Genomic DNA, 25,812 nt, shown 5'->3' with positions numbered 1-25,812 from the left:
TTATTTGAATGGTAAAAAAAAAAGTACTTATACCGGTGTCTGAAATAATGTCAGCCCGGACGCCCGGGGCGTGCATCTTTTACGCAAATGTTTCAAATCAAACATTTGCTTTATTCTGATTTCGAAATCCTCATTCAGTTTGGACATTTCAGAATTTCGGTTCGTTTGGCAATTTGCATACTCGGCAGCCAATCAGAAGCCTGCATCGAATAACTTCGTGCTTCCGGACTTTCCCGAGCGTTATAAAGTCGTGCATTTGCATATCATTTTCCACAGAGAACACAAGAAAAATGGAGAAGTGGTTAGGAATCAAGTCAAAACCTCAGCCCCAGAAGAAAGATTCAAAAGAAGCCAACAAAATTAATGATGCTATAAAACGTAAATGTACATTAAAAGCATTGTGGAAAGTGGAGTTCACGTGGCTTGTAGCAAACATTGCATGAATGATGAGTCAATACAGGTACTGATGGCAGATGGAAAACAGTGATGTCATATACATGCAATAAATGTTTTAAGTAGATTTATAATAAACTTAATTTTGTCCGGTAACTTTTTGGCATGAGTTTCAGACACTGCTAATACAAATGTGTTGTTGTTTTAGGGCCACTTGCGCTAAATTTATATTTAAACATTCAATGCAAGAAGATGGGAAAAAATCATTACAAATGTTTGAGCTTGCAAGGAGAACAAGAGAAGACTGTTCAAAATTCTCAAGTTGCACTATATCCAGACTCTATTAGAGGGCTTCAACTGTTCTTAAAATCTCCTAGGTTACAAAAAAAACAGATCAATCTTAAAGATCGTTGAAAAGAACAGCAACATGATTGGCAAATAGACAATGATACAACCGTGGTCAAGCTTTTTAATAATAATAATAAAAACAACATCATCAAACAACATTGCACAAAAATAGTCAAAACCACCCATTTAAGGCAGTATTAGCAATCTTCTTTGCAGGTGTTCAAGCCTCAAAATAAAACTACATTCTTCATTGTCAGCAAGCAGAATAAAAACAAAGGTAACACTACTTTTTAATTAACATTTAATGATGTTATCATCTACTCTGGTTCCCAGTGTCCCTTCTTGTATTTATTTTTCATGAAGCATTAATGTATGCTGCGCTTAAGGCCACCTTTCAAATAGCTCGCTACATTTTTCTTTACTTGGTATTTTTTAATCATGCATTTCTTTTATTTCGTAAGATATTTCTCTAATGTCATGTGGGGAAAAACATTTTTGAGCTAGTCCTAGTCTGAATCTTTTCAATGCATGTAATTCAATTTTGTGATTCAAAACAGAGATTTAATCATATGATTTTGCTTTAATTCTGAGTGTTTCAAAAACAATTGGATGAATCGATCTATTTCTAAACAAATATAAAATCATTTATGGCATGTTCCTGTAGATATGTGCTTGTATATTGATTCATAAAAGTGATGGGTCTATGATGTATTTTTTCTCATGTATTGCATAGATATTGGATTTGATATTATTGGTAGATACCATAAATCGAATTATTTTCTTCCTGGGTTGATCCCCTCTGCTATTTTTTTTTAACATGGTGCTAAATTCATACCTTTGGGCATTTGGCTTTTGAAAATTTGTATTTCTGAAGTCTTAAAACATTTTTATGGTATATTTCTGTTTGACGATTGTTTCTTTTTTGTTTTTTTGTTTGCATTGGCTGTCGTTTTTTTTTTACTTGTAAATTAAATTAAGCGGGGAAAAAAACCCGACCATAAATTACTTCAATCCATTGTCAGGTCTGAGACAATTCATTCACCGCATTTCTCCTATTGTAGAATGCAACAGTTAATAAGCCACGGTCCAAGGACTATATATATATATATATATGCATTTGCATGTGTAAGACTTTCAGAAAATGGTAATATTGTGTTACAGTCCTTTATTTTCTGTATTGCAAAAAAAAACATTAATTTTAAATAAACTCTAAATATTGCAAGGCCTGTATTGTTTTTATATTGACAATTATGATAAAACTCATATGACATCAACGTTTTAGAATATGATAAAAAAACAGAGATGCAGACCATGGATGCCAAAGAGCAAGAATAGCATGATTTATGAGGGAGAGAATACATTATAAGACAATATTTTACGATACTGCCGACAATAGCTAAATCTTCTGCACATCCTATTTCATTATATTATGTTTGATGATTTGATCAAATATATTATATAATCATTATAATGCCCTATCCTGTGTACCATACCGATATAAATATACCACTTAAAATCAGTCTGCACCCCCCCCCGCAGTTGCTTAAAATTAATGAGGCTCCTTCTGATATTTTTGTCCTAAATAACTGATTCAAAATCAGGTTCAAGCAAAGTTCTTGGGTAAAAATGTCACAAAATAATGCAAATGAGGACACCAACACATTTCCCTTCAGTGCAGACAGTGGTGGGCAGGGGGGGAAAGAAGTGCGTGAGCTTTGTGTCTAGCTCCACTGATTCCTACCGCTCACCCAATCAAATTGCTATGGGTGTTAACAGTTAGCTCTTTGGGTTTTTTTCATAAAGTGTATGAACAATAAACATTAAGTATTTAATGAGCTTCCATTAAAGGGATTGTTTACGGATTTGCAGCCAAAACGAGGTCTTTAGATGTGACACCGCGACTGAAGTTGAGACCGTGCCCTATATATACTGGACTGAAACTTATGAGTAGCCAGTGTTGTCTTTGCTTAGTATGCAACAGGTTGTGGGTTTCAAATTGTGACGGCTGAGGGGATTCTAGATGTGTCGGCTGTGATTTTTGGACTGTGTGCTTCAATGAAGGACTGTGGTTCTGGAATTGTACTGTCTTGTTTCTATTAGCCCCAAAATACAGCAATGCTGTAAGTTTGATTTTTGCAATCGGGAGATGGAATAAGAGCTTACTCTGTCCACTCCACGCATCGGCCCGGTATTGCAGTACCTCCGGGAACGGTGCATTCGCACCGATCGCTGCTTGGCTCTGTGGCTAGGACCTTGACTCAGCCTCTTGGCTGAGAGCAAGTGTCTCGGCCCCTTGGCTTTGTAGCGTATTATGATTTGACCGATAATGGATAATTGATAAAGAATATAGAACAATAAACCTTACAAAATCCCCCGCAACAATAAAGTACATCAATTTGCAAGTTATATTTCATCTCCGAGCCAGATATGGTACCCAAACCCTGCTGTGAACCATAATCATTAATATAAAAATATAAAAATGTTTTAGTTGGTTTGTATCAAATCCAGAATGTATAACCTTCAAGATTTTTTAAATTGCATTGCAAATGCAACCCTTCATCAGCTGAGAGGCCCGACAGAATAAACTGGTTTACCCCCTTCGCATCAAACAAGTCGATTATTTTTTAAAAACCAAGAAAAATCAAGCAAAGCTCATCTTCGTATTGACAATGTTGCTTGTTCCTTGATTACGGTGCATTAATGCCATCTACTGGACACTTGGAGTAACAACAGATAAGTGTGAAGCACATTGTAAAGCGCTTTGGGAGGTCTTCATTGACTTGAAAAGCGCTATATAAATGCAGAGCATTTACCATTCAAAAAATAAATATTTCTGTTTCCTGAATAATTATATATATATATATATATATATATATATATATATATATATAATCGATCTCCTTTGTGGTGTGTAGATCATTACGACTCAGTCGTTTTGGAAGCAGGTCGCCTGCTGCAAAAGTGTGAGCACTCCTGCACTTGATCTTCCCTTATCACTTCTACTGACCTCATCACTTTTTGCATTTCTTCATCCCTCACTTTGGTCCCTTGGGCTTTCCATCTCCACCTCCTTTCCCTCCATCTTGATCCCCCCAAGCGCCCACGCCGCCGTCCCAGAGGGAGACAAGTGTCAAGTTATATTGCTGATATGAGCCACCGCCATTTCCTATTGTGCACACTGCATGTCAGTGTGTGTATTTGTGGGAATTGTGCACGTTTGCACATATGTACATGTTTGTGTGTGCACGTCTGGCTAGTAGCTGATAAGACGTCACGCTCTTATCCTTGCAGACAGCCTGGTGTCGCCGTGATACTTCATAGGAGGAATACAGGAATACAAACCCCCAAACTTCTACGCAACTTCACATGAACGCACACTAATAGACTGACTCGCAGAAAATGCCGACTGTGTCGTAATGTTTGATTGACAGGTTGGAAGCGTATTCCGAGTGTAACGCCAAATGTCCATGTAGCCTGTCACGGTTAAACGATAAATCTCGTATTAAGCACTCGTTTTTTGTTCACTTTCACAAAGCTCCTTTAACACGCCATGTTGAGCTTTACTATAAGAAGATCCTGTGTGTTTCATTCAGAAACCAGTCGAAAAGATTGTCGAAATATAGCATTGACGAGATTGACAGTTTTGTTGGAATATTATATGGAAGTAGGTAAATTTAGCGTCATTTTTGAAAGTACAGTATTCCCCCGGGATATGACATTATTCCGTTCAGAGGTGGGGGTTGTAGAGTCTGATAGATTGGTCGTTTTGGTTGTAACATCTCTCAGAATTCACTGTGTGAATATAACTTGTTTTTAGATTCCTAAATATAAAAACAATCTTTCACACAGACACACACACATGAAGTAACGTTTCAATAATCAGTCTAATTGCATCTCTTGTACGTTTATCAGTCTTGTACTCTTTTATTTTGAAGTTGCATTTCCGGTGTATTTTTCTGTTTCCTGTGTGAATAAAGTTAACTAGACACACGGGGGCAGGGCTGCCGGGGCACTCGGCCGAGCTGGTGGCCCTAATGGGCCACCGGATAGTGCTATTAAATTTATTTACCTTAATGCTTGTTTTTATTTGAGTAATTCTGCCAACATGGAGTTTGTATAAGTTTTAACTTTAACAGAGTCAAATTGCCGTAAAGCGGTGGGGAGAAACATATGGTTAATTAGCTAATACCAGAGCTATTGATTAATTTACGTTATTGGACACCAAAAGGCGATTGCATCAGATGCCTGTTTGATATTTTGACTGTTGTTTGTTGCTGCTCTTCCCCCTGAGATTTGATCTGCAACCTCAGTGAAAATGTTTAAATCTAAGCTTAAAACACACTTCTACTCTATAGCATATGAATAACCTATATTTTGTGTTGATAATATGTGCATTATTTGCCCTCATGTAGGTTTTAGATCAGGGGATGGTGTCATAATAGTCTGTGGTTTGCAATAATCTGTCGTCTGTGCAGCTCTTTGAGACTCTTTGTGATTAAGGGCTATACAAATAAACTTGACTTGAACTGTTTACATCATTGTCACTATCAGCCAATTTGTTGTTGTTCTTTGATCCCCACACCCTTTAGGGCAGATATACTTTTGTAACCTAGGATATTTAATAAAAAGTGCTCAGGGAGGCCTTTAGAACAGATTGGAATTTCTTATCTGAAGTCTTTCTGTTTCCCTTTCGAGTACAATTGGTGTCTTCTCTCCTTATTTTGAGTATCTACCAAACTATGAACTTCAGCTACCAAATACTAAGAATAGTCCGTAGATTACTATCGAAGTTTATAACAATTTTACAGAATACACATTGTCTTTGTAAAATACAAATATTGGGGAAAAAAAAGCATTGTCAGTTCCCTATGAATACTACGAAAAAAATGTTTTCTTATTCACATTGGTGATTGTTAGAAATATAATTGTTGCACATATCAGGTATTTTTATATCAAATTTGTACTATAAAGGTATTAATGATCGCTACTTTCGCTGTTTCCATTTTTTTAAACTAATAGCATTGTCTGAACCAATTTAAAAATATCATTCTTGAATGCTACTAGTAAAATATTTTCCAAATCTGAGAAGCCAATAGCATATCGGCATTTTTAGGACTATACGCTATAAACCAATAGCAGACCAGCATCTTATATGTTGTCGACCATTAGCAAGCAGCCATCTTAGAGGCATAACTTGCACAGATATATGCATGGACACCGCAAATATTGAATGTTATTCGATTTTGGGATTTCTTAAAGAATTGCGGTTCAGAGAAAAATGCCCTAACGGGAGGGGGGTGAAAAAAAAAATTATATCTACCATCGTAACGTAATATCTTGAACTAGGTTAGTCATAACCTTGGGGTCCACTGTTTATTATTCAAGTCAAGTCATGTTTATTTGTATAGCCCTTAATCACTCAAACGGCTGCACAGACCACAGACTATTATGACACCATCCCCTGATCTAAAACCTACATGAGGGCAAGGAAAAACTCGAAAACCTCAACATGAGAAACATAAAGAAACCATGAGAAGGGACCACACATGAGGTCATCCCCCCTTAGGGAATCCTTTGAGTTCACATCTGCTTCATGATTGAAATATGAAGGTGTTGTGAATTGATATTGACATAGGTTCATTAAACTGATGATGATAAAAATATGTGATGATGTGAAATCGTATGGAATAAATTATAATTATGTGTTGTTTATAGTATACTGTATGTTGCAATTGTGGAACTGATGAAATTCTTTCCCAAAACAAATTGAATTAGGTTAGCCATATATCCTAATCCATATATATCTGGAGCAGGGGCGGCTCAGGAGGTAGAGCACTCGTCTTGGGATCAAGGGATCCCAGTACGAATCCCGTCTCGTCCTTGTTACATGTCGAAGTGTCCTTGGGTAAGACACTGAACCCCTAATACCCCCAATAAGCAGGTTAGCGCCTTACATGGCTGCAAGGCCGCTATTGGGAAATGTGGAGCACATTGTAAAGCGCTTTGGGAAGTCATTGACTTGAAAAGCGCAATATAAATGCAGATCATTTCATTTCATCCTTCAACGTTTTTTATTCGTCATGTTATTAAGTTAGATACACATATGTTATATAAGTAGAATTTACTATATACAATTTTGTTTGTAATATTCAATATGCATGTACAATTTATGTTTTATTACCCAGGTTGAAGAGTGTTCGAAACGTATTTACCCATTAGCATAGTTTTCTATCCCCGCCATACGACAATTTCACTTTCCAATCCCAACCTCGGATCAGAATAATGCCGTATTCTGGGGGTCTACTGTATTTTCTACTCTGAGGATCAGTATTTGCAGCTTTTATCATTACTATTCAATTCTATTTTCTGTCACAATTCTCTTTATGATTGCAGAAACGGGGCTCTCGTGTATCCTTGAAAAGTCTTAAAAGACATTGAATAAATTATTAATTGGTACTCAGGGTTGGGTAGCGTTACTTTAACTCGATTACTCTCAATTACTTTTGGATTACTCCAATCCCAAATATGCTAATAAAAGACAAAAGAAACTAAATATGAATACAATTACTAAATTTTGTGCAGGCTTGGAATACATGGAACGGCAAAAATGATGTTGGCAAGCTGTTTGGATTTATTTTTATTTTGTTTCTGTCGCATTTTATGTTGGTTTTGCCGGAGATCAAAGAGATCAAAGCTAGGAGAGAAAGCTTCGCACGTGTTGTGAGTCATCATTTTATTCATATTTAGTTTATTTTGTCTTTTATTAGCATTTTTGGTATTGGAGTAATCCAAAAGTAAATTGAAAGTAATCCAGTTGAATTAACCCTACCCAACCCTGTTGGTACTACAATGACTTAAATGCAATATTTGATATGTATTAAATATGTAAACACATCCATAAGATTTGTATGTGTTTTCGACTTGGTCTTAAATTTAATTTCAAAAGGCAATAAAAAAAGTCTTGAATTTAACTAGCTTCAAGCTGAAAGAGCCCTGAGAAATGAGTTTGCATCTTAACTGCAGACATCACCGGATGAATCACGGAACAAGAAGAAAGAACGTTTCAACCGCGCTTGACAGATCGTGTCTCTAATGAGGAACTTGATTGGCCATGATCATCTCGCTCCTCATTTGGCCCCGCCTTCTCCCAGCTGCTCTCATTACTGACCAGCCAATTACAGCTCACCGCAGCACACCAAAGCCAACATGGCTTTTTTTAGTTCTTACAAGTCGCAAAGTAGAGGGTTGATAATCCCCCCCAAGATGATAAAATAAAAACGGTTCCGGCCAACAGCTTTTCTCTACTGATTTTATTGCCGCTTGATTCTGAAATCGCTTTCGGTCTTTAGTCGCCGTTCACGTCTAAGTGCCTCATCAAGCGAAAGGCCGTGATAAAATGTTCGCCGACGTGTCGAGTGATCGTTTAAAAACCTTACCGATTATCATAATATCCCCTTTCATTGTTGGAACTCGGAGATATAGGAGACCCCCTGGGATACATTGAATAGAATAGAATATACCTTTATTGTCATTGTCACAAAATGGGTTAACATATTGTGACGATGAAATTGGGCATGACACTCCAGTTTCACACACACAGTGAGGAAAAAAAACCAAGAAGATAAAGGAACAGAGAAGATAATGTTATAAAACAAGGAGGATAAGGTTATAGTCAGTGTTTCCTCTAAGCTGCGCGCGTGCGCTATTGCGCACTGCTCGCACATTCTCAGCGCACAAGAAAATCTAGCCAGTGCGCAAAAATGAGGGCTGAAAATTACTAATTAAGAAGCGAATTAAGTCAAAGTTACAGTGCATGAAGGTCAAAATACACGGGTTCCCCTGACGTTGTGTCCTAAATGCGGTATTTTTAAGTCGAGTCGAAGGAGAACGAAGTTGAGTAAAGTTAGTAGAGTTTGTCGGGGAACTGGCTTCTTCGGCTCGACTCACTAAAAGGAACCGGCTCTTCGGGTTGTTTTTGCTTCTTTAATCCCAACATGACCAAATATTATGTAAAATTATGCACAAAATGACTTAAAGGAAGGGGGGAATAGAACAAAAAAGAAAACAATACCAAAATGAAAAAGTAGTGAAAAGCTGAGAAAAAAGAAACAAAAAGATGAGAAAAAGAAGGAAAAATTCAGAAAAAAGCCAGAAAGAAATGTAGGAAAAAAGTAAACAGAGAACAAAAAGAAAAAAAGTAACAGCTCGGAAAAAATAAACACAATGAGATTTTTTTTAAAGGAGTTTAAAAAAAGTAGAAAAAAACACAGAAAAAGGAAGGAAAAGTTTGTGTTGCATTCAAATAATTTCCAATGATATCAAGTGAATCTTGTTGCCAACGTTTTACTTCCACTAAAAATGTGATTAAGTACAGTTCTGTATCTTACAACCGACTAAATAAGCCCCCGAATATCTTAATATTATGCGACAAAATATATCAGGAAAAAAAAAGAAATGGATATCTTGTGAAAGAATTGTAAGAACAAACGACGTAGGCCGGACAACCTTTGCAATAGTACATGAGTCAATTCATTCAAAAGAGAAAAATCATTTTGCATTGCCGGAAACTCCGCAAAATGTAACTTGATGTCAGGTTTTGGACATGTTTGATAATTAATTATCTTGCCACACTTGAGATTATGGTTTGATCACTGTTGTTTTAAGCGCTGCTCACCGACTTTGTATGAACGCTCAGACCCTCGGAAAATTAGAGGGAACATTGGTTATAGTTTTAATTTACACAAAAAATGGAGGATGTTACATACAGTTTGGTATCGTAAGGGTTTGTGCAATATGCATTTGGTGCAAAAATAGTCATCAGAGTGCAAAGAAAATAGTCAACATTGTGCAAGGTGAGCAGTAAACATAGTGCAGTCAACATAGACACGAGTACCATTTTCCGTTCGTATGAGGTAGTGTTTTTGCAGTTTTTTGTGCGGTGTGTGTTTAGGGTGAATGAATCTGTTCTGAGGTGGGGAACTTAAACTGAAATTTTCGGGGATAGAAATCTCCGGTGAGGCATAGTTGATGCCAATACCCCAGTTAAAAACATTAATTAAATAAAATAATACAGTGCCTTGCAAAAGTATTGAACCACTGAGAACTTTTCGACATTTTACCATGTATCAGGTTTGAACTTAGTCGGGCATTGTTTAATGGAAAAATATTTAACTTACGATGCACCTTTACAGACCAATGTTTTAATGCTAGCAAAGTGTACAAGGCTGTTGATGCTGGAGTCAAACAAACTATTTTTATTCCTGCAGTCCAAATTATTAAAATTGGATGATTTAGTAAAATTTTTCATTTCAAAACCGCTATTTTAGGTCAACAAAAATATAGTGTCCGAAAACATCCAAAAATTATTAATTCGGAAAGAGGGAAATTATAACTTAAGGGGCTGTAGTAAATTCACAATCCCAAAGGTGAGAACTACCAGGAAAAGTATGTGTGTGTCTGTGTGTGGAGTCAAATTTTGGAACAATTTACAAGACGAGATCAAACGATCTCCAACTATTCGTTTGTTCGAATTTAAAAAAAAAAAAAAAAACATTACTAGCGGAATACAGAGATGAAGAAAATGGGGTATGAGTGATACGAGACATTGGGAACTGTTATTATTAATATTATTACTATTGTTGTTATTATTGGTGCCACACTGATGTTTGGTGACTATTTTGACGTTGAGGGATGTGTACTACGAAGATTAGTGTATAAATTATGTGACTATTGTTATTATTATAATTGTTGATATCTGACCTATGTAATGTGTATATCCATGAGACTTTGTTATATTAGACACAAGAGGAGAAGAGGATCTGTAAAATGTATTTAATAGGGAAGATGAAGGGGTAGGGAATATAAGCATCTGCTTTTCGAACATATTATGTAACATTATTTTGTTATTGAGTTATTGTTTTTCCGTTTTTATTTTAATGTTCGAATAAAGTTTTCATTCATTCATTCATTTACAGAGATTAAAAAAAATACTATTATAAAATGTCCTATTTGACCAAACATTTTAAAGTAAAACATTAAAAGAAGAAAAACAAATCTAGATTGTAATAGTCTTTAAAAAAAAAAAAAAATATATCTATACCATGTTGCTCTTGACCACAGGTGTCAAACAGGCGGCCCGCGGGCCAGATCAGGCCCGCTAAGGGATTGAATCCAGCCCGCGAGACAACACTCAGAGAAGCGCAAGAGAAAAACAAGCTGCAGGTTGAAATATGTCAACTTGATGTTGCCAAAGCCAGGTGCCTCGAACAAAGACGCTATACTTGTATTTATTTCTCTCTCTCTCTTTCCTTTCCATCCCTTTTCTCCCTCTCTGTCTCTTTTACTCTCTGTGTCTCTTTTTTTCTCTTCCTTTGTTGCTCTTTGTCTGTGTGTCTGTCTTTTAAGCTCTTTTGCTCTAACTTTCTTTTTTCCTTTTCTCTCTTCATACCCTTTGCGCTTTGTTTTCTTCTCTACTTCTGTCTATTTCTCTTTGGATTTCTTTCTTCCTCTCCCTTTCTTTTCCCCCTCTCTCATGACGTTTTATCTTTTGTTTCTCACGCTCTCTCCCTCTTTCTTTTTCTTTCTTTGTCCCGCCCTCTTCTTTTCCCTCTCTCTTTCTCTTATTTCTTTATCTCTTTTTCTTTCTCTTTAATCTACTAGTCCGGCCCCCGACAGAATGTTTGTTCTATCGTGCGGCCTCCGGGTTAAAATGAGTTTGACACCCCTGTTCTAGACAAAATAGCCTGAATATAATTATTGTGTTGGTTATGTTATTCCATAAAATGGTCACTTACTTTTACAATAAAAGAAAATTGGAAAAACAACTCAGGTCTTTTATCAACATTTTATCTGAATAGTATTCAGAAAAATCGAATCAAATGCGTAAATCTTTTTTAAATAAGTTTAAATTGGCTGTGCATCGATCAATTGTTCTTTTACTAAACATAAGTATATTAAACATTCTCATGTTATACGTACCTTTTATCATAAACTGAGATTTTTTTTAGATAATAGTTTCAGGATTAAGAACATCTAAGGGGCCGGTCACACAGACATTTGCGGCTGAATCACGGCCAGAAATTTCTGCCTTTGAGGCGGACGCTATTGGACGCATTGAGATCGCCATTCAGACGAGATACAGCAGTGCTTAACACGAGGTCGGAAATTCGCGCGCGGGTGGCAGTGCGAGAAAGTTTTGCGCTGCTCAAATCTTCAGAGTGCGGGTACACAGCCTTTCACGAGCGTATCAAGGTTGAACCACGGCCAGAAATTTCTGCAGATGCTGTTGGGCGCTGTTGGACGTTTTGAGACCGCCATATAGACGAGATACAGCAGTGCTTTACTCGCGGTCGGAAATTCACACGTGGTTGGCCGCGCGCAAAACTTTTGAGCTGCTCAAAAGTTTTAGCACGTGTTAAACCGCGTGCCGCACACGTGGTCAACACGAGGAAATGACGCGGAACGACGTGCTCTGGCCGCGGCCAGGGCGTGCTTACACATGGGTAGGACGGGAAATTTCAGCGGGTAATCGTGGGTGGAGCATGGTAATAGCATGTTCTGCGCCTGTATCGCGGTGTTATTACGTGAAATTAGAGTGTTACGCGTGTGACAGTCAAACAGTCTCCACGTATATACAGCGCGATTTGCCGAAAACACGTCAGTTGTGCTCAAGACGTCAAGGGGGTGAACATGGATCCCCGTCAGCGTAGTGACCTCGTCTTAATCCATTTTTATTTCTTGACATTTCTTTTCAAGATAATAAAATAAAAATGATGCCATAGCTTGAAATCTTGATCTTCACTGGACTGTGTCTTGCGCGGTTATGATTTCTACAGCCCGGTGTTATCCGAGAAATGCATCCCTGTCGAGATTCGCATCCCCACTTTTACCTCGTTTTATCTCACTTTTAGGGAATGTAATGGCGAACATATAACCAAAATCACTTTGTCTTGCATTTGTTGGGAATGTAATACAACTTAAACCATTCCGTCTTTGTTTTTGTTGTGAACGTAATCGAACGGTAAATCCCCCCCTCGCGTGAACGCGCATTCCGCTGCGCTTCCAACAAAAGCGATCATATTCTATATAATGGATGTGTTGCGTAGGAGTCGGATTTGGGCACAACACCGGCTCGGGAGCTTTTATACCCGTGGTCCTCACGAGAAAATGACGCAGAAATGACGCGATAAGGAAGCGGAACAGTCGCCGGCGTGTTTTGCGGGCATACCACCGATGAACAGCGGGTTGGCCAATTTTGCGCATTTTCCATCGCGGGCAACCACGGGCAAAAAAAAACGCAAAATTTTAGCCGTGATTCAGCCGCAAATGTCTGTGTATGTAACTACACTTCTGTTATAAGGAATAAGACATTCATGTTGCCATTTTTTATCCTTCTATTTTTTTATTGCTTTTACTGATATACACTCAGAAAAGTTTTTTTTTTATTTTTTATTTTTAAAGCAAACAGCCGTCCCCTGACCATTGGTTTGGCGGATTTATTTTAAAACCAGTTTTGATTTCTTTTGATAAACCTCGCCTTCAGTTTGATTCTTTATTCTACGTTGCTTTTTTCTTCTGTTTATAATTAGGATCTCTTTCTCATGTAAATAGCTATGCATTGTGTTTTATCATCTTTCACTTTTATATCTTCCCTAAATCGTCTTCAAACCGCGCGATGAAAGTTACGTCGATTTGAGTGAGCAACGTGCCCGATGCGGGGAAGATATTTCCGGCTGACAGGAACGCAGACTCATATTTTATACGTGAAAATATAAGAAAATAAATTAAACAAAATCATCCCACCCGAGGGTGACGGGCAGAACGACGTATGGATCACAGAAGTAGAAAAAAAAACGCGTTTGATTTGAAGTATTTGTTATTTGCCAGCTCGGCTGACAAATACCCACAACCCCCCCCCCTTTCAATGTCAGCTCGCGTTATTCTTAGGATGAAAAAGTTGATGCCGAAAAGATGAAATTTGGTTGTAATCCAATGGAGTTGACAGATGGAAACAATAAGACGCCGAGACAAATGGAAAACGAAGCGTAATTGGCATTAATATCTAAATATCGTCTCGCCACTTCTGGACTGAAGGCAAATAAAAATAAATGTCTAATTTGAGATGTAGTACGTTAAGACACAATTTATTCACGGGTGTTGTTGGAACTTTTAATTGGTTTAAAGAAAGTTCTTTCCAAAGATTTCCGATCTGGGGTCCTCACTTTTTTAGAATGCAAGCTACTTACATGATTAGCATTTTTAAGACCCTCTATCAGGGGGGCTTACACTTTTGCAACATGCGAGCTATCTACAAAATGAGGTTTTTCAAGACCGTGGAAGTAGTGTGAGCAACCCCTGTTTGATACGAATGGGGTTGGGAGAAAATCTGACATGGGACTTGAAAATGATCAGTTTGTAAGCTGCTCACATAAATGGTAAATGGTCTGCATTTATATAGCGCTTTTCAAGTCAATAAAGACCTCCCAAAGTGCTTTACAATGTGCTTCACACTTACCCGTTCACACACACACTCACACCAATAAGGAGTCAGCCATGCAAGGCGCCTAGCTGCTTGACTTTGTTTTCAACCATGAACATGAATTCAAGCATGAGTCTGACATTAAAACGCGCAGTGTCCAGGTACAGAAAACGAGCACAGACCCTGAAAACCATTATCACTGCTAAAAACACCACCACTGAAGCATGCTATCACATGGCTCACTGCATAGCAAAGCATAGAACACCATTTACTGATTGCGAATATTTTAATAATAATAATAATAATAATAATTTCCTTGTATTGTCATTCTGTGTAACAATGTACACAGAACGAAATGTCGATTGCATCTGACCCGATGCAGCCGCAGCCAAGAGAGGGCGCCGCCGACCACTTTTTAAGTCTTAGGAATGACTCGGCCGGGGCGCGAACCCGAACCTCCCAGTCTCAAAGCGGGCGCCTTACCATCTAGGCTACTGAGCTGGTAAAAGAAGCGTGTATGCGTGTGTGTGCGCACGTGCCTTCTGCTTTGCTGCTGTTATTTCAAGTTTTGATATTTTCTTCAAGATATCATTGATGAATGGTATGGTAGCAGTCCATAGCACTTGTTTTTTTGGTTGTAGTTCAATTTTGAAATGAAATGAAATGATCTGCATTTATATAGCGCTTTACAGTGTGCTTTACATTTCCCAATAGCGGCCTTGCAGCCATGTAAGGCGCTAACCTGCTTATTGGGGGTATTAGGGGTCCAGTGTCTTACCCGAGGACACTTCGACATGTAACACGGACGAGCCGGGATTCGAACTGTGATCTCTTGATCCCAAGACGGGCGCTTTACCTCCTGAGCTACTGCCGCCCCCATTTTTAATCAGGAATGTTTGATTCTGCTGAAAAAGTTTTGAACACCCACGATACCAGGTGGACATTTTTTTCCCGTTTGCGAGCTATTTACAATTGGGCGTTTTTAAGACGCTTCGCAAAGGGTTCCTATACTTTTCCAGTATGCGGTCTACTTGCAAAATGAACGTTTCCAAGAGCCTGTATCAGGGATGCTTACGCTTTGCAGTATGCAAGCTATCTTCAAAATGAGCGTTTTCAACACCCTGTAAGTAACACACATTCTGAAATTGTGCGCATTTTTTGTCTTCATGTTTAAGCGATCTAGTTTCATCAGTGAACCAAGGCGTGTGTCTTTTAGGTCGTGATTTAAGCCATAGGGGCGCTACTGAATCCAGGACACTAGTCAGGGTAGCATTAAACTCATTTATGAGTGAGTCAATAGAGCCTTTATATAAAGGAAACAACACAACTACTCCTGAAAGAAGATCAGAGAGCTCTTTGCTCTAAATCCTATTAAATGTTCCTACACCATATGTGAATAAATGGTCTTGTATGCATTCTCCATCTCAATTTTTAATCATAAAATCTAAAACATGGTCTTTAATGTTTTGTAAGCTGATGCTGAAAAATGTGTGAGCACCCATGATACAAAATAGAGGTCTTCAAGACCCTCTATGAGAGGTGCTTACACTTTTTCTTATTGCAAGCTACTTACAAATGGGTGTTTACGAGACCCTTTATCAAAGATACCTACATTTTTTTCAGCATGTGAGCTACTTACAAAGTTAGCATTTGCAAGGCCCTGTCTTAGGGGTGCTTCTACATTTTCAGTATGCGAGCTTCTTACAAAAGAAGCATTTTCAAGTCCATATTTTAGTGATGCTTAGACCGTTTCAACCTGGGGGCTTCTTACAAAATTAGCGTTTTCAAGACCCTGCCAGCAGCACGCATGCTGAAACATTGTGAGCACTTCTCGTCCATATGAATAGGGCTGGAATATATTTTGAACAGAAAATCTGATAAGGGGTCTTGAAAAGACTCATTTTGTAAGCTGCTGCCATGCTGTGTGATTACCCCTGATACCAACTGAACGTTTTCAAGATGCTACATTATCGGGGGTGTTAACTCTTTTCGGATTGCGAGCGACTTACAAATGGGTGTTTACGAGACCCTTTATCAAAGATACCTACATTTTTTAGCATGTGAGCTACCGTAAATTCTGGACTATAGAGCGCATCTGATTATAAGCCGCACCCACCACATTTTAAGAGGAAAACCGATTTTGTACATACACAAGCTGCACCTGTATATAAGCCGCATGCGCCCACATTTAAACATGTAACACAAACACAAAATTAACCCAAACCCGACTTCAAGTACCGCGATTGAAACTATATGTCCTTCATTAAAGTCCACAGTCCAAAAATCACAGCCGGCAAAATGAACGGAAAATGATACCGGTACTTAAGGTTTGATGCAGACCTGCAGAGTCCGGGTCCCGTTGAAAGTAACCCAAGGAAAAAAGTGTATATTTCCAAAGGTAAGGGTGGGAAAAATATATCAGATGAACACATTTACTCACGCAACTCCTTTTTCTTTAACCAACTTTTTACCCCCTCTTCTTTCCTTGTCTGTCCCTCACCTTTAGAGGTCCTCACTTAAACTCGGCACCCCGCGTTTGTTCCGCCCCTCCTTTTTCGTTCATCCGTGTCAAACATATCAGAATAAGTGTCTAAAATAAATACAAATGAATACATTACAAAAATATACAGTTGTAAATACATATTATACATGGGTTACACATATTTACAAAGAAAGACGGTACACCGAGAGAGTTTTCAAAGCTTTAATCATAATAATATAGCTTTGACAGGGCAGCCAATGGTAGCAACACTCGAGCGCCGCTAGCGACCGTTAGAAAATTACATAAATTGGACGCATCACTGAATAAGCCGCAGGGTTGAAAGTTAGGGAAAAAAGTAGCGGCTTATAGTCCGGAATTTACGGTACTTACATTTGCAAGGCCCTGTTTTAGGGGTGCTTGTACATTTTCAGCATGCGAACTTCATACAAAAGAAGCATTTTCAAGTCCATATTTTATGGATACTTAGACCTTTTCAACCTGTGGGCTGCTTACAAAATGAGCATTTTCAAGGCCTGATATAGGGTCTTGAAAAGACTCATTTTGTAAGCTGCTGCCTTGCTGTGTACTTGCCCCTGATACAAACTGAATGTTTTCAAGATCCTACATTATCAGGGGGTCTAACACTTTTATGATTGGGGTGTTTTCAACCCTGTATCAGAGGTACTCACACTTTTTCAGCATGCGAGCTACTTGGAAAATGAGCATGTTTAATACCCTAGATCAGGGGCTGCTTAGATCTTTTTGAACATGTGAGCTACTTTCAGAATAACACTTTTAAGACCCCTCACTAAGGGGGCTCACCCCTTTTTAGACTTTAAGCTACATATAAAATTATCGGTTTTGAGAACGTGTATGTGGGGTGCTCATTTCTATAACCTGTTTTAGGAGATGCACAGCTGTTTCAGCATGAAAGGTACTTGCAAAAGGAACATTTTCGAGGGCATTTATTAGGGGTGCTCACACGTTTTCAGATCTCAAGCTACTTGCAAAATGAGAGCTTTAGAGTCTCTGTATGTGGAGTGCTTGTTTCAACACCCTGTAGATCATAGGCAGCCTTTCCAGCAGCTCCGTGTTATTTTTGTGATTTATTGTTTTAAGTGCTTCTATCTTTGGTGTTTTTCATCCCATTTGACAACAACACTTTGGATGACTTTCTATCCTATGGTTATGGGTTTTAACGCACAAAAATGCGTTTATTCGAGGAATCAACTCCTTGCCCTGAGGAATTCTTGTGCCGGCGTGATGAGGGGGCCCTATCGTGGAAGCAGAGCCAGAAGCTAAGGCTAAGCGGCTAGCGGCGTTATAAGCCTTCAGTACTGTCCGTAATCATGGTAAATGTGAACTCTCTACCAAATAAGACCGACAAACTGACTGTACTGGTGAAAAAAACATTAAAGCGTACAGGGAGTGCAGTTTGCTGTGTTTTACTGAAACGTGGCTCACGTCTAGCATCTCGGACGCTAACATGGAGCTACCTGGCTTCAGCGCTGTTAGGGCAGACAGAGAGACAAAAGCCTGTGGGAAGCGGAGAGGAGGTGGACTCGCTATCTACGTAAACACGAGGCGGTGTAACCCTGGGCACAAATATTTCCATCTTCTGCAGGGACGTCAAACTTTTGGCCTTGCGTGTGACGTCATTCATTCCGCTGTTGTTGAACTACAACACATCACCCTAAGACCATCCTGTTCATCTGTTAATAAAGAACAAAAGGATACTGCTGGAAGTGTGAATTTCCCTACGGGGATGACTAAAGTATATATCTATCTATCCATCAGGGGTGTTTACATTTTTTCTGCATGCGAGCTTCTCACAAAATTAGCATTTTCAAGACCCAGTATCAAGGGCATTTTTACTTTTTAAAGTATTCTATTTTGCATGTACAATCCTAAATTAAAAATGTTCTTTTTTTTTTTTTATAGGAGCTAAAGTCAAAGTAAATGACTCTGATTTGTCACAAACCAACAATAACACCTTGAAAAGCACCGACTAGAATATATATCTCAAACGTCCTTATGTCAGACCTTCAAGCGACTCTCACACATAATTGTTCCGGATCGCCATTACTGGCAAGCCCACATAAAACACGTCCAATACGTATGCACTCCAAAACAGCCCAATGACGACGGAGGGCAAACAAAAATAAATCACTTCCGCGATGAGCGCCTCCATGCATGAGCGATTACGAAACGATGACTGACTGCAGATGCGCTCTATTTGAAAAAGAAGATTCCTTTTTCATATAAAAAGTTGGCTTCTAATCGGTGGATGTTACGGGAAAGGGGATTTATTGGTTGGGGCCCTAATACCCATTAGCGTGGAGTTCTTCTACCCAATCAGAAGCCTATTCCGTGCATCTGGTAGATCCTTGGCTCTTTTGTACTTGGAAAGTGTTTCTATTGTAAGCGAATGGATCGCAGCTTTGGCCACCGAGGTTCGATGCAGTTTCCGACGATTCTTCTATTGAAAAGAGGGATTACTTCAAATTGGCTCAGTGTAGCGGCGGACAAAATACCCTCATCTTTTCGCACACGCGGTAGTAGGAAACTCGAAAATGCTACGTATCTATTGAAGAAGAAAGCTCTTTTCTTCATCTGTATTCATACTCGAGTTGTAGGACAGTAGGTCAGTCAAAATAAAGACTGGAGGGATGAAAAATCCCTTTGAAGTTTTTATTACAGAATATTTCGGGCACAAACGAGTTACAGAATAATGGTTGCAGAAATTCACAAGTCAAGTCATGTTTATTTGTATAGACCTTAATCACAAAGAGTCTCAAAGGGCTGCACAGACAAAACTCAACAACAAATTAACAAACAAATGTTCATAAACAACAGTAAAACTGTCAGAAACAAAAAACAAACCTCATAAATTAGGATGAAGCCGGAAATGGTCAAATCATGCTTATTTGTATAGCCCTTAATCACGAAGAGTCTCAAAGGGCTGCACTGATCAAAGACTATTGCAAACTACAGACTATTATGACACTATCCCCTCATCTAAAACCTACATTAGGGCAGACAATACACATATTATCAACATAAAATATAGGTTATTCATATGCTATAGAATAGAAGTGTGTTTTAAGCTTAGATTTAAACATTGAGAAAGATCTCACACCTGCAGATTTCTTCTTGGCTCTTGGGATCACTAATAGACCAGCGTTTTCAGAGCAAGGGCTCTGGACTCCATAGGGGGAAATTATATCTGAATGATATGAGGGAGCAAGTCCATGCATGATTTTGTATACTACCACCAGAACCTTAAAATCACGTCTTAAGCTAACAGGGAGCCAATGCAGGTTAGCTAAAATCGGGGTCATGTGATCAAACTTTCTTGTTTTAGTTAAAAGCCTCGCTGCAGCATTTTTTACTAGCTTAAGGCTCTTGATTTTGGACTTCGGGAGACCGGAGAGTAGTACATTACAGTCATCGAGATGGGAGATAACAAACGTGTGAATTATAATCTCCGCATCCGACTGAGACAGCATAGGGCGAATTTTAGCAATGTTACGAAGATGGAAAAAAGTTGTTCTAGTAATATTCTTAACGTGTGTTTGAAAGGACAGATCGGGGTCAAATATGACACCTAAATTTTTGACTGAGTCACTCTGGGTTATATTACATTTGTCAATGTTCAGAGCCGTTTTTGAGAACAAGTCACGGCATTTAGATGCACCAATAACTAGCATTTCGGCCTTTTCAGAGTTAAGGCGCAAGAAGTTGAGTTGAGTTCAGTGAGGCAGGCCTCCAAATTTCCACAATTTAGTGTGGCAGATTCCTCCATCGGAAGATATAGTTGAGTGTCATCTGTGTAGCAATGGTAACTGATATTATACTTGCTAATAATCACCTCATGGAAGCATGTAAATGCTGAAAAGAAGGGGGCCAAGTACTGAACCCTGCGGAACACCACAGATAACACTAAAGGGCTCAGATGTCATTTCACCATATTTAACACAGTGCTTCCTATCTGAGAGGTAGGATCTGAACCATAAGAGGACGGTTCCTGAGAGACCAATCCATTTTTCCAACCGTTCTAGTAAGATATTATGATCCACAGTGTGAAAGGCAGCACTACAAATCCAGAGACTAAGGTGGATTACCATCGTTTGGTTGTAAATACATGATGTATTTGCTTCAAAGATCTCACTGTTCTCCTAGAGATAGCCTTGGAGGAAGAGTCCTGTTCAAGCCGCTTAACATCGATTCCCTCAGAGAAAGGTTATTTTGTTTAAAGGGTTAAGCGTTGGACTTTGCTTGATGTGATCTTTTTAAAGAAGAAAGTTGATATACCTAACAATAGCGCTCAAGGCCACTTCTGGCTACAACACAACTGAAGTCAAATAATTACAACTATAGAAATGAAGTAGTTATAAATTAAGAAATTTAACTTATTAACTTATTAGCACCTTATCATAGGTTTGTTAAACAAGATCGCAGAGTTACTAAAGTACTAAAAATCTTGTGTTATTTACTACAACAGTGTATAGCAAATCATGATATAAGCATTAAAACAAAAATCTGAAAAAAAATCTAGCAACGTTCATTTTTTATATATATTTTTTACAAATATGTCCATTGTGACGTATTTCAAACAGTTATATTCTGAAATGTGTACTATAATAATAATAATCGCTTCTTTGTCGTTTTCCATTATTTTTTAAGTTGGCAAAAACACATAGACTATCTCATAAACATGACTTGCAGGTTTAGAAAATTGATTCAGGCACTCTCAACTCTTTTCCACTGTATCATTCTCTAGCCACTCATGTCAGTCACTTGGCTGCAGGCTAGAGCTCTTTGCTAGTCACGATTGTTATTGTTAGCTGCTTTTGCTTGGTTTTGTGTCACTCGTCTACCGAAGCTGAGGCCTGCATGTGCTGGTCGCCCAGTCCTGTGATCCAGGCATTTTCCACATTTTTTCCCACAGTTTCCTTCTCTAGCACTCATGGTAGCCACTTGACTGCAGGCTACGCTGCACTGCTAACCGGTACTATTACTTTTAGCTGCTCGTACTTTGTCTTACAGTGTCAAACGCCTTCTATAGCCGGTCATGTTAGCCAATGTCGCTCATTTCCATGATCAAGGCATATTGGAATTGATTTTTTTCCTGCCATTTCCTTCTCTAGCCACTTGGCTGAGGAGTTTGGCTACCAACTATTGTTACACGTATTTATATGCACTTTCTGCAATATCTATATGTCAGTGTTATGGCGTGCCGTTCTGGCCCAACTCAAATGAAATGCACTTTTGTGGCTGTGATCCATTATCCCCAGCTGGTATTGTGTAAAGACACACAGCGGAATATTATTGGTTATTGGGAGGAAAAACAAAACCGTTCTACTTTGGTCTGACTTATTTGTTCTTTTTTCTTCTCCAGAACCTCCTTTCTGAAAAGGTGGAGCAGATGATGGAGTGGTCCTCCCGCCGTTCCGTGGTCCGAATGAACGGCGACAAGTTCCGACGTTTCGTCAAAGCCCCGCCCAGGAACTATTCCGTCATCGTGATGTTTACGGCATTGCAGCCGCAACGGCAATGTTCCGTCTGTCGGTAAGTACGCGGAAAGCTCAATCACGGTTCAGGGGTGCATGCTTGCATTCTGGAACTACTTCCAAAAGGTGACGTTCATCCATCTTCTTGTCACTTGATTTGCGCCAGTCAACCCTGAAGGAGTCAGCATATGATTTATGAAGCATAGTTATAGAGCAGTGTTTGACAAAATTCGGCTCATTAACTCCCCCAATTTTATTTATTGATAGTCTTTGTATTTATTGTGGTGCTGATCTTTTCAAGCGTGTGGTTTTAAGTGTTGAAAAGATCATATATCATTGTTTAATTTACTCCCTGTACTTGCAATATAATTCCCAATATAATTCCTGATTTTTCAATTCATTTGCTACTTTGTGCTTCTTGCTTTGCAGCCTCATTGCATTGCAAAACAGTCTGTGATCCATTATCCCTCCTGTACTTGCAATACAATTCCTGATTTTCTTCAATTCATTTGTGTAAGCCCTTGCTACTTTGTGCTTCTTACTTTGCAGCCTCAGTGCATTGCAAAACAGTCAGTGATCCATTATCCCCCCTGTACTTGCAATACAATTCCCAATATAAGTCCTGATATTTTCAATTCATTTGTGTAACCCCTCGCTGCTTTGTGCTTCTTACTTTCCAACCTCAGTGCATTGCAAAACAGTCAGTGATCCATTATCCCCCTGTACTTGCAATATAATTCCTGATTTTTCAATTCAATTGTGCAACCCCTTGCTACTTTTTGCTTATTACTTTCCAGCCTCAGTGCATTGCAACCCAGTCAGTGATCCATTATCCCCCCTGTACATGCGATATAATTCCCAATATGATTCCTGATTTTTTTTTTTCAATTCATTTGTGTAACCCCTCGCTGCTTTGTGCTTCTTACCTTCCAGCCTCAGTGCATTGCAAATCAGTCAGTGATCCATTATCCCCCCTGTACTTGCAATATAATTCCCAATATAATTCCTGATTTTTCAATTTATTTGTGCAACCCCTTGCCACTTTTTGCTTATTACTTTCCAGCCTCAGTGCATTGCAAAACAGTCAGTGATCCTTTATCCCCCCCTGTACTTGCAATATAATTCCCAATATAATTCCTGATTTTTCAATCCATTTGTGTAACCCCTTGCTACTTTGTGCTTCTTACTTTCCAGCCTCAGTGCATTGCAAAACAGTCAGTGATCCATTATCCCCCCTGTACTTGCAATATAATTCCTGATTTTTCAATCCATTTGTGTAACCCCTTGCTACTTTTTGCTTCTTTGCAGCCTCAGTGCATTGCAAAACAGTCAGTGATCCATTATCCCCCCTGTACTTGCAATATAATTCCCAATATAATTCCTGATTTTTCAATTCATTTGTGTAAGCCCTTGCTACTTTTTGCTTCTTTGCAGCCTCAGTGCATTGCGGATTGCAAAACAGTCAGTGATCCATTATCCCCAATCGCATATTGCCGCATTTTTGTAAGGCCTGAGTTTTCTTTAAATTACACGCGTGCAGCCGCAATCCATTATCCCGGATCACATATTGCTGCATGTGGCTCAGGGATTAGAGCGGTCATTTTAGGACTAAGAGGTCACAGGTTTGATTACCGGCTCCTCCGGGTTAAATTTCGAAGAGTTCTTGGGCAAGACACTGAATTTCATATGCCACTGACAGGCGCCTTGAGTGCGTGAGTGTGTGTGTGAAAGGGTAAAGTGTGAAGTACATTGTGAGGCACTTTAACGGTCTTCATTGACTTATTAAAATCGCTTGACAACTGCAGTCCATTTGCCGTTTACCATTTTTGTTAGGTCCTGGCAGCTCTTTTGCTGTTTTGTCTACCAAAACTTGAACTGCATTGATTAAACCGCAATCCATTAACCCTGATTGCATACTGTTGTGAGGTGATCCCCACAGCGCCTTTTTGTCTGGCCTGATGGATCTTTTTTGCCATTTTGTCCATCAAAAAGCGAACCGCACTCATTACTAATATCCTCGATCGTATATCGCTGTTTGCTGGAACAGCTGGCAGCACTTTTTGGGCGTTCTGTCCACCAAAAACTGAACCGCATTCCTGAAGCTAAGAACGATTAGCCACAATCGCAGATTGGAACAGGCAGAGCAGAGGGCACTTTCCGGTAGACGTGCCGTTCTGGCCCAACTCAAATGAAATGCAGGGTTGTGGCTGTGATCCATTATCCCCAGTCGACTTTTCCTGGGAGTAAATTTACAAAGCAGTCCCCCCATTTATAACATGTGCTCTACGTAGTCATCGGGGGGTATCGGATACCAGCCTCGGTTGCTGTTCATTTTAGGCAGAACAGGAAAAAAGAGCCGCCACGCATGATACTAATTTGCTCTCAGCCCCCACTTTCAGCAATAATGGACTGGAGATGACGGATCACAGCCAAAACAGTATAGTTCATTTTAGGCAGGCCACGATGGCATCCTTCAGCAGCCTTAACAACAACAAAAAAACACTCTGCCGTCGCTTGCCCCAGGATAATGGATCGCAACTACGCGTTTCATTTTAAGCGGGCCAGGACGGCACATCTCCTGACATAATTGATTTTTTGCAGTTTCCCCCTTGCCACAATATGTTATCGGGGCTAATGGATCTCGGCTGCTTAATAGCAGTTTATTTTAACCGGTAGTACAGTAACAGCAAAAAAAAAGAGCCACCAGGCCAGACAAATGTGCCTTATGCCAGTCTGCGCTCTAAGCAATTTAGGATTAGGGATAATGGATTGCAGAAGGTTTTTCAACCCGCGATGCACACGGCGGCAAAGTACGAAGCGCAAAACAGCAAGGGAATACAGTAATCAAAGGTATGCTGCTGGACTTTTTGGTTAGGGACTGTAAGTGGATTTCTCTCTGCAAGTAAAAAAATGCAAAGTGGGGCAACTCTTTTTTCGTTATGTCTTTTTTTACATTGAAAAGCAACGCTGATCTTGTATTTGCTATTTGTCCTCATTACTGTTCTTTGTGGCACTCGTAGGCAAGCAAATGAGGAGTACCAAGTCCTGGCAAACTCATGGCGCTACTCATCAGCGTTCTCTAACAAGCTTTTCTTCACTGTAGTCGACTATGACGAAGGAGCCGATGTTTTCCAACAGGTTACCGTTGTTTATTATATTGCATGTTTGTTCTACTTTTTTTTTCTATTTTGTTCAAACTATTGAACATTGAAGGACACTGCTTTTTTTTTTGCCTGTGTCCACACTCACGGTCCAGTGTCCATTACGAAGTGACCCTACTGATTATTCCTTTCAATAAAACTCTTGTTAGGAAATAAATATTACAAATGTATCGTTTACCAAATTGTTCGAATTAGTTATCTGACTCCATTAACCAAACATAGCCTTCATTCACATAACAATGCATGCTTGTTTCGTTTTGTGTAAAGAGACCGGCATTTTCTTTAAAAATTTAACTAAGTGAACTGCAACGAATTAGCCGAATTTGTATCTCTCTCGTTCTCCCTCGATCTTCCCACGTCTTTACACAAACTGTTGTGCCGGCTCCTCCCATGGGCGTGCCGACTTCTCCCATGGGCGCGCCAGGTACCTGCTTCACC

The 25,812-nt window shown here is 39.2% G+C and overlaps 1 protein-coding gene and 1 pseudogene across 1 annotated transcript in view; both read left to right on the top strand.

Annotated features, from left to right (window-relative positions):
- LOC148360620 (dolichyl-diphosphooligosaccharide--protein glycosyltransferase subunit TUSC3) overlaps positions 1 to 25,812 on the top strand; it is a 97,835-nt gene that overhangs the window by 12,579 nt on the left and 59,444 nt on the right. Inside the window, exons 2-3 of the mRNA XM_088341490.1 lie at positions 22,102 to 22,271; positions 25,234 to 25,351. Coding sequence (XP_088197616.1) covers positions 22,102 to 22,271; positions 25,234 to 25,351 — 288 coding nt within the window. The remainder of the gene's footprint in view (positions 1 to 22,101; positions 22,272 to 25,233; positions 25,352 to 25,812) is intronic.
- On the top strand, positions 2,838 to 2,963 carry LOC148360621 (U2 spliceosomal RNA; annotated as a pseudogene).

This window comes from Urocampus carinirostris, chromosome 8 (genome assembly GCF_059441175.1).
Source record: "Urocampus carinirostris isolate Australia breed hairy pipefish chromosome 8, RoL_Ucar_1.0, whole genome shotgun sequence".
Classification (NCBI taxonomy): domain Eukaryota; kingdom Metazoa; phylum Chordata; class Actinopteri; order Syngnathiformes; family Syngnathidae; genus Urocampus; species Urocampus carinirostris.
This window is presented reverse-complemented; position numbering and strand designations above follow the sequence as displayed.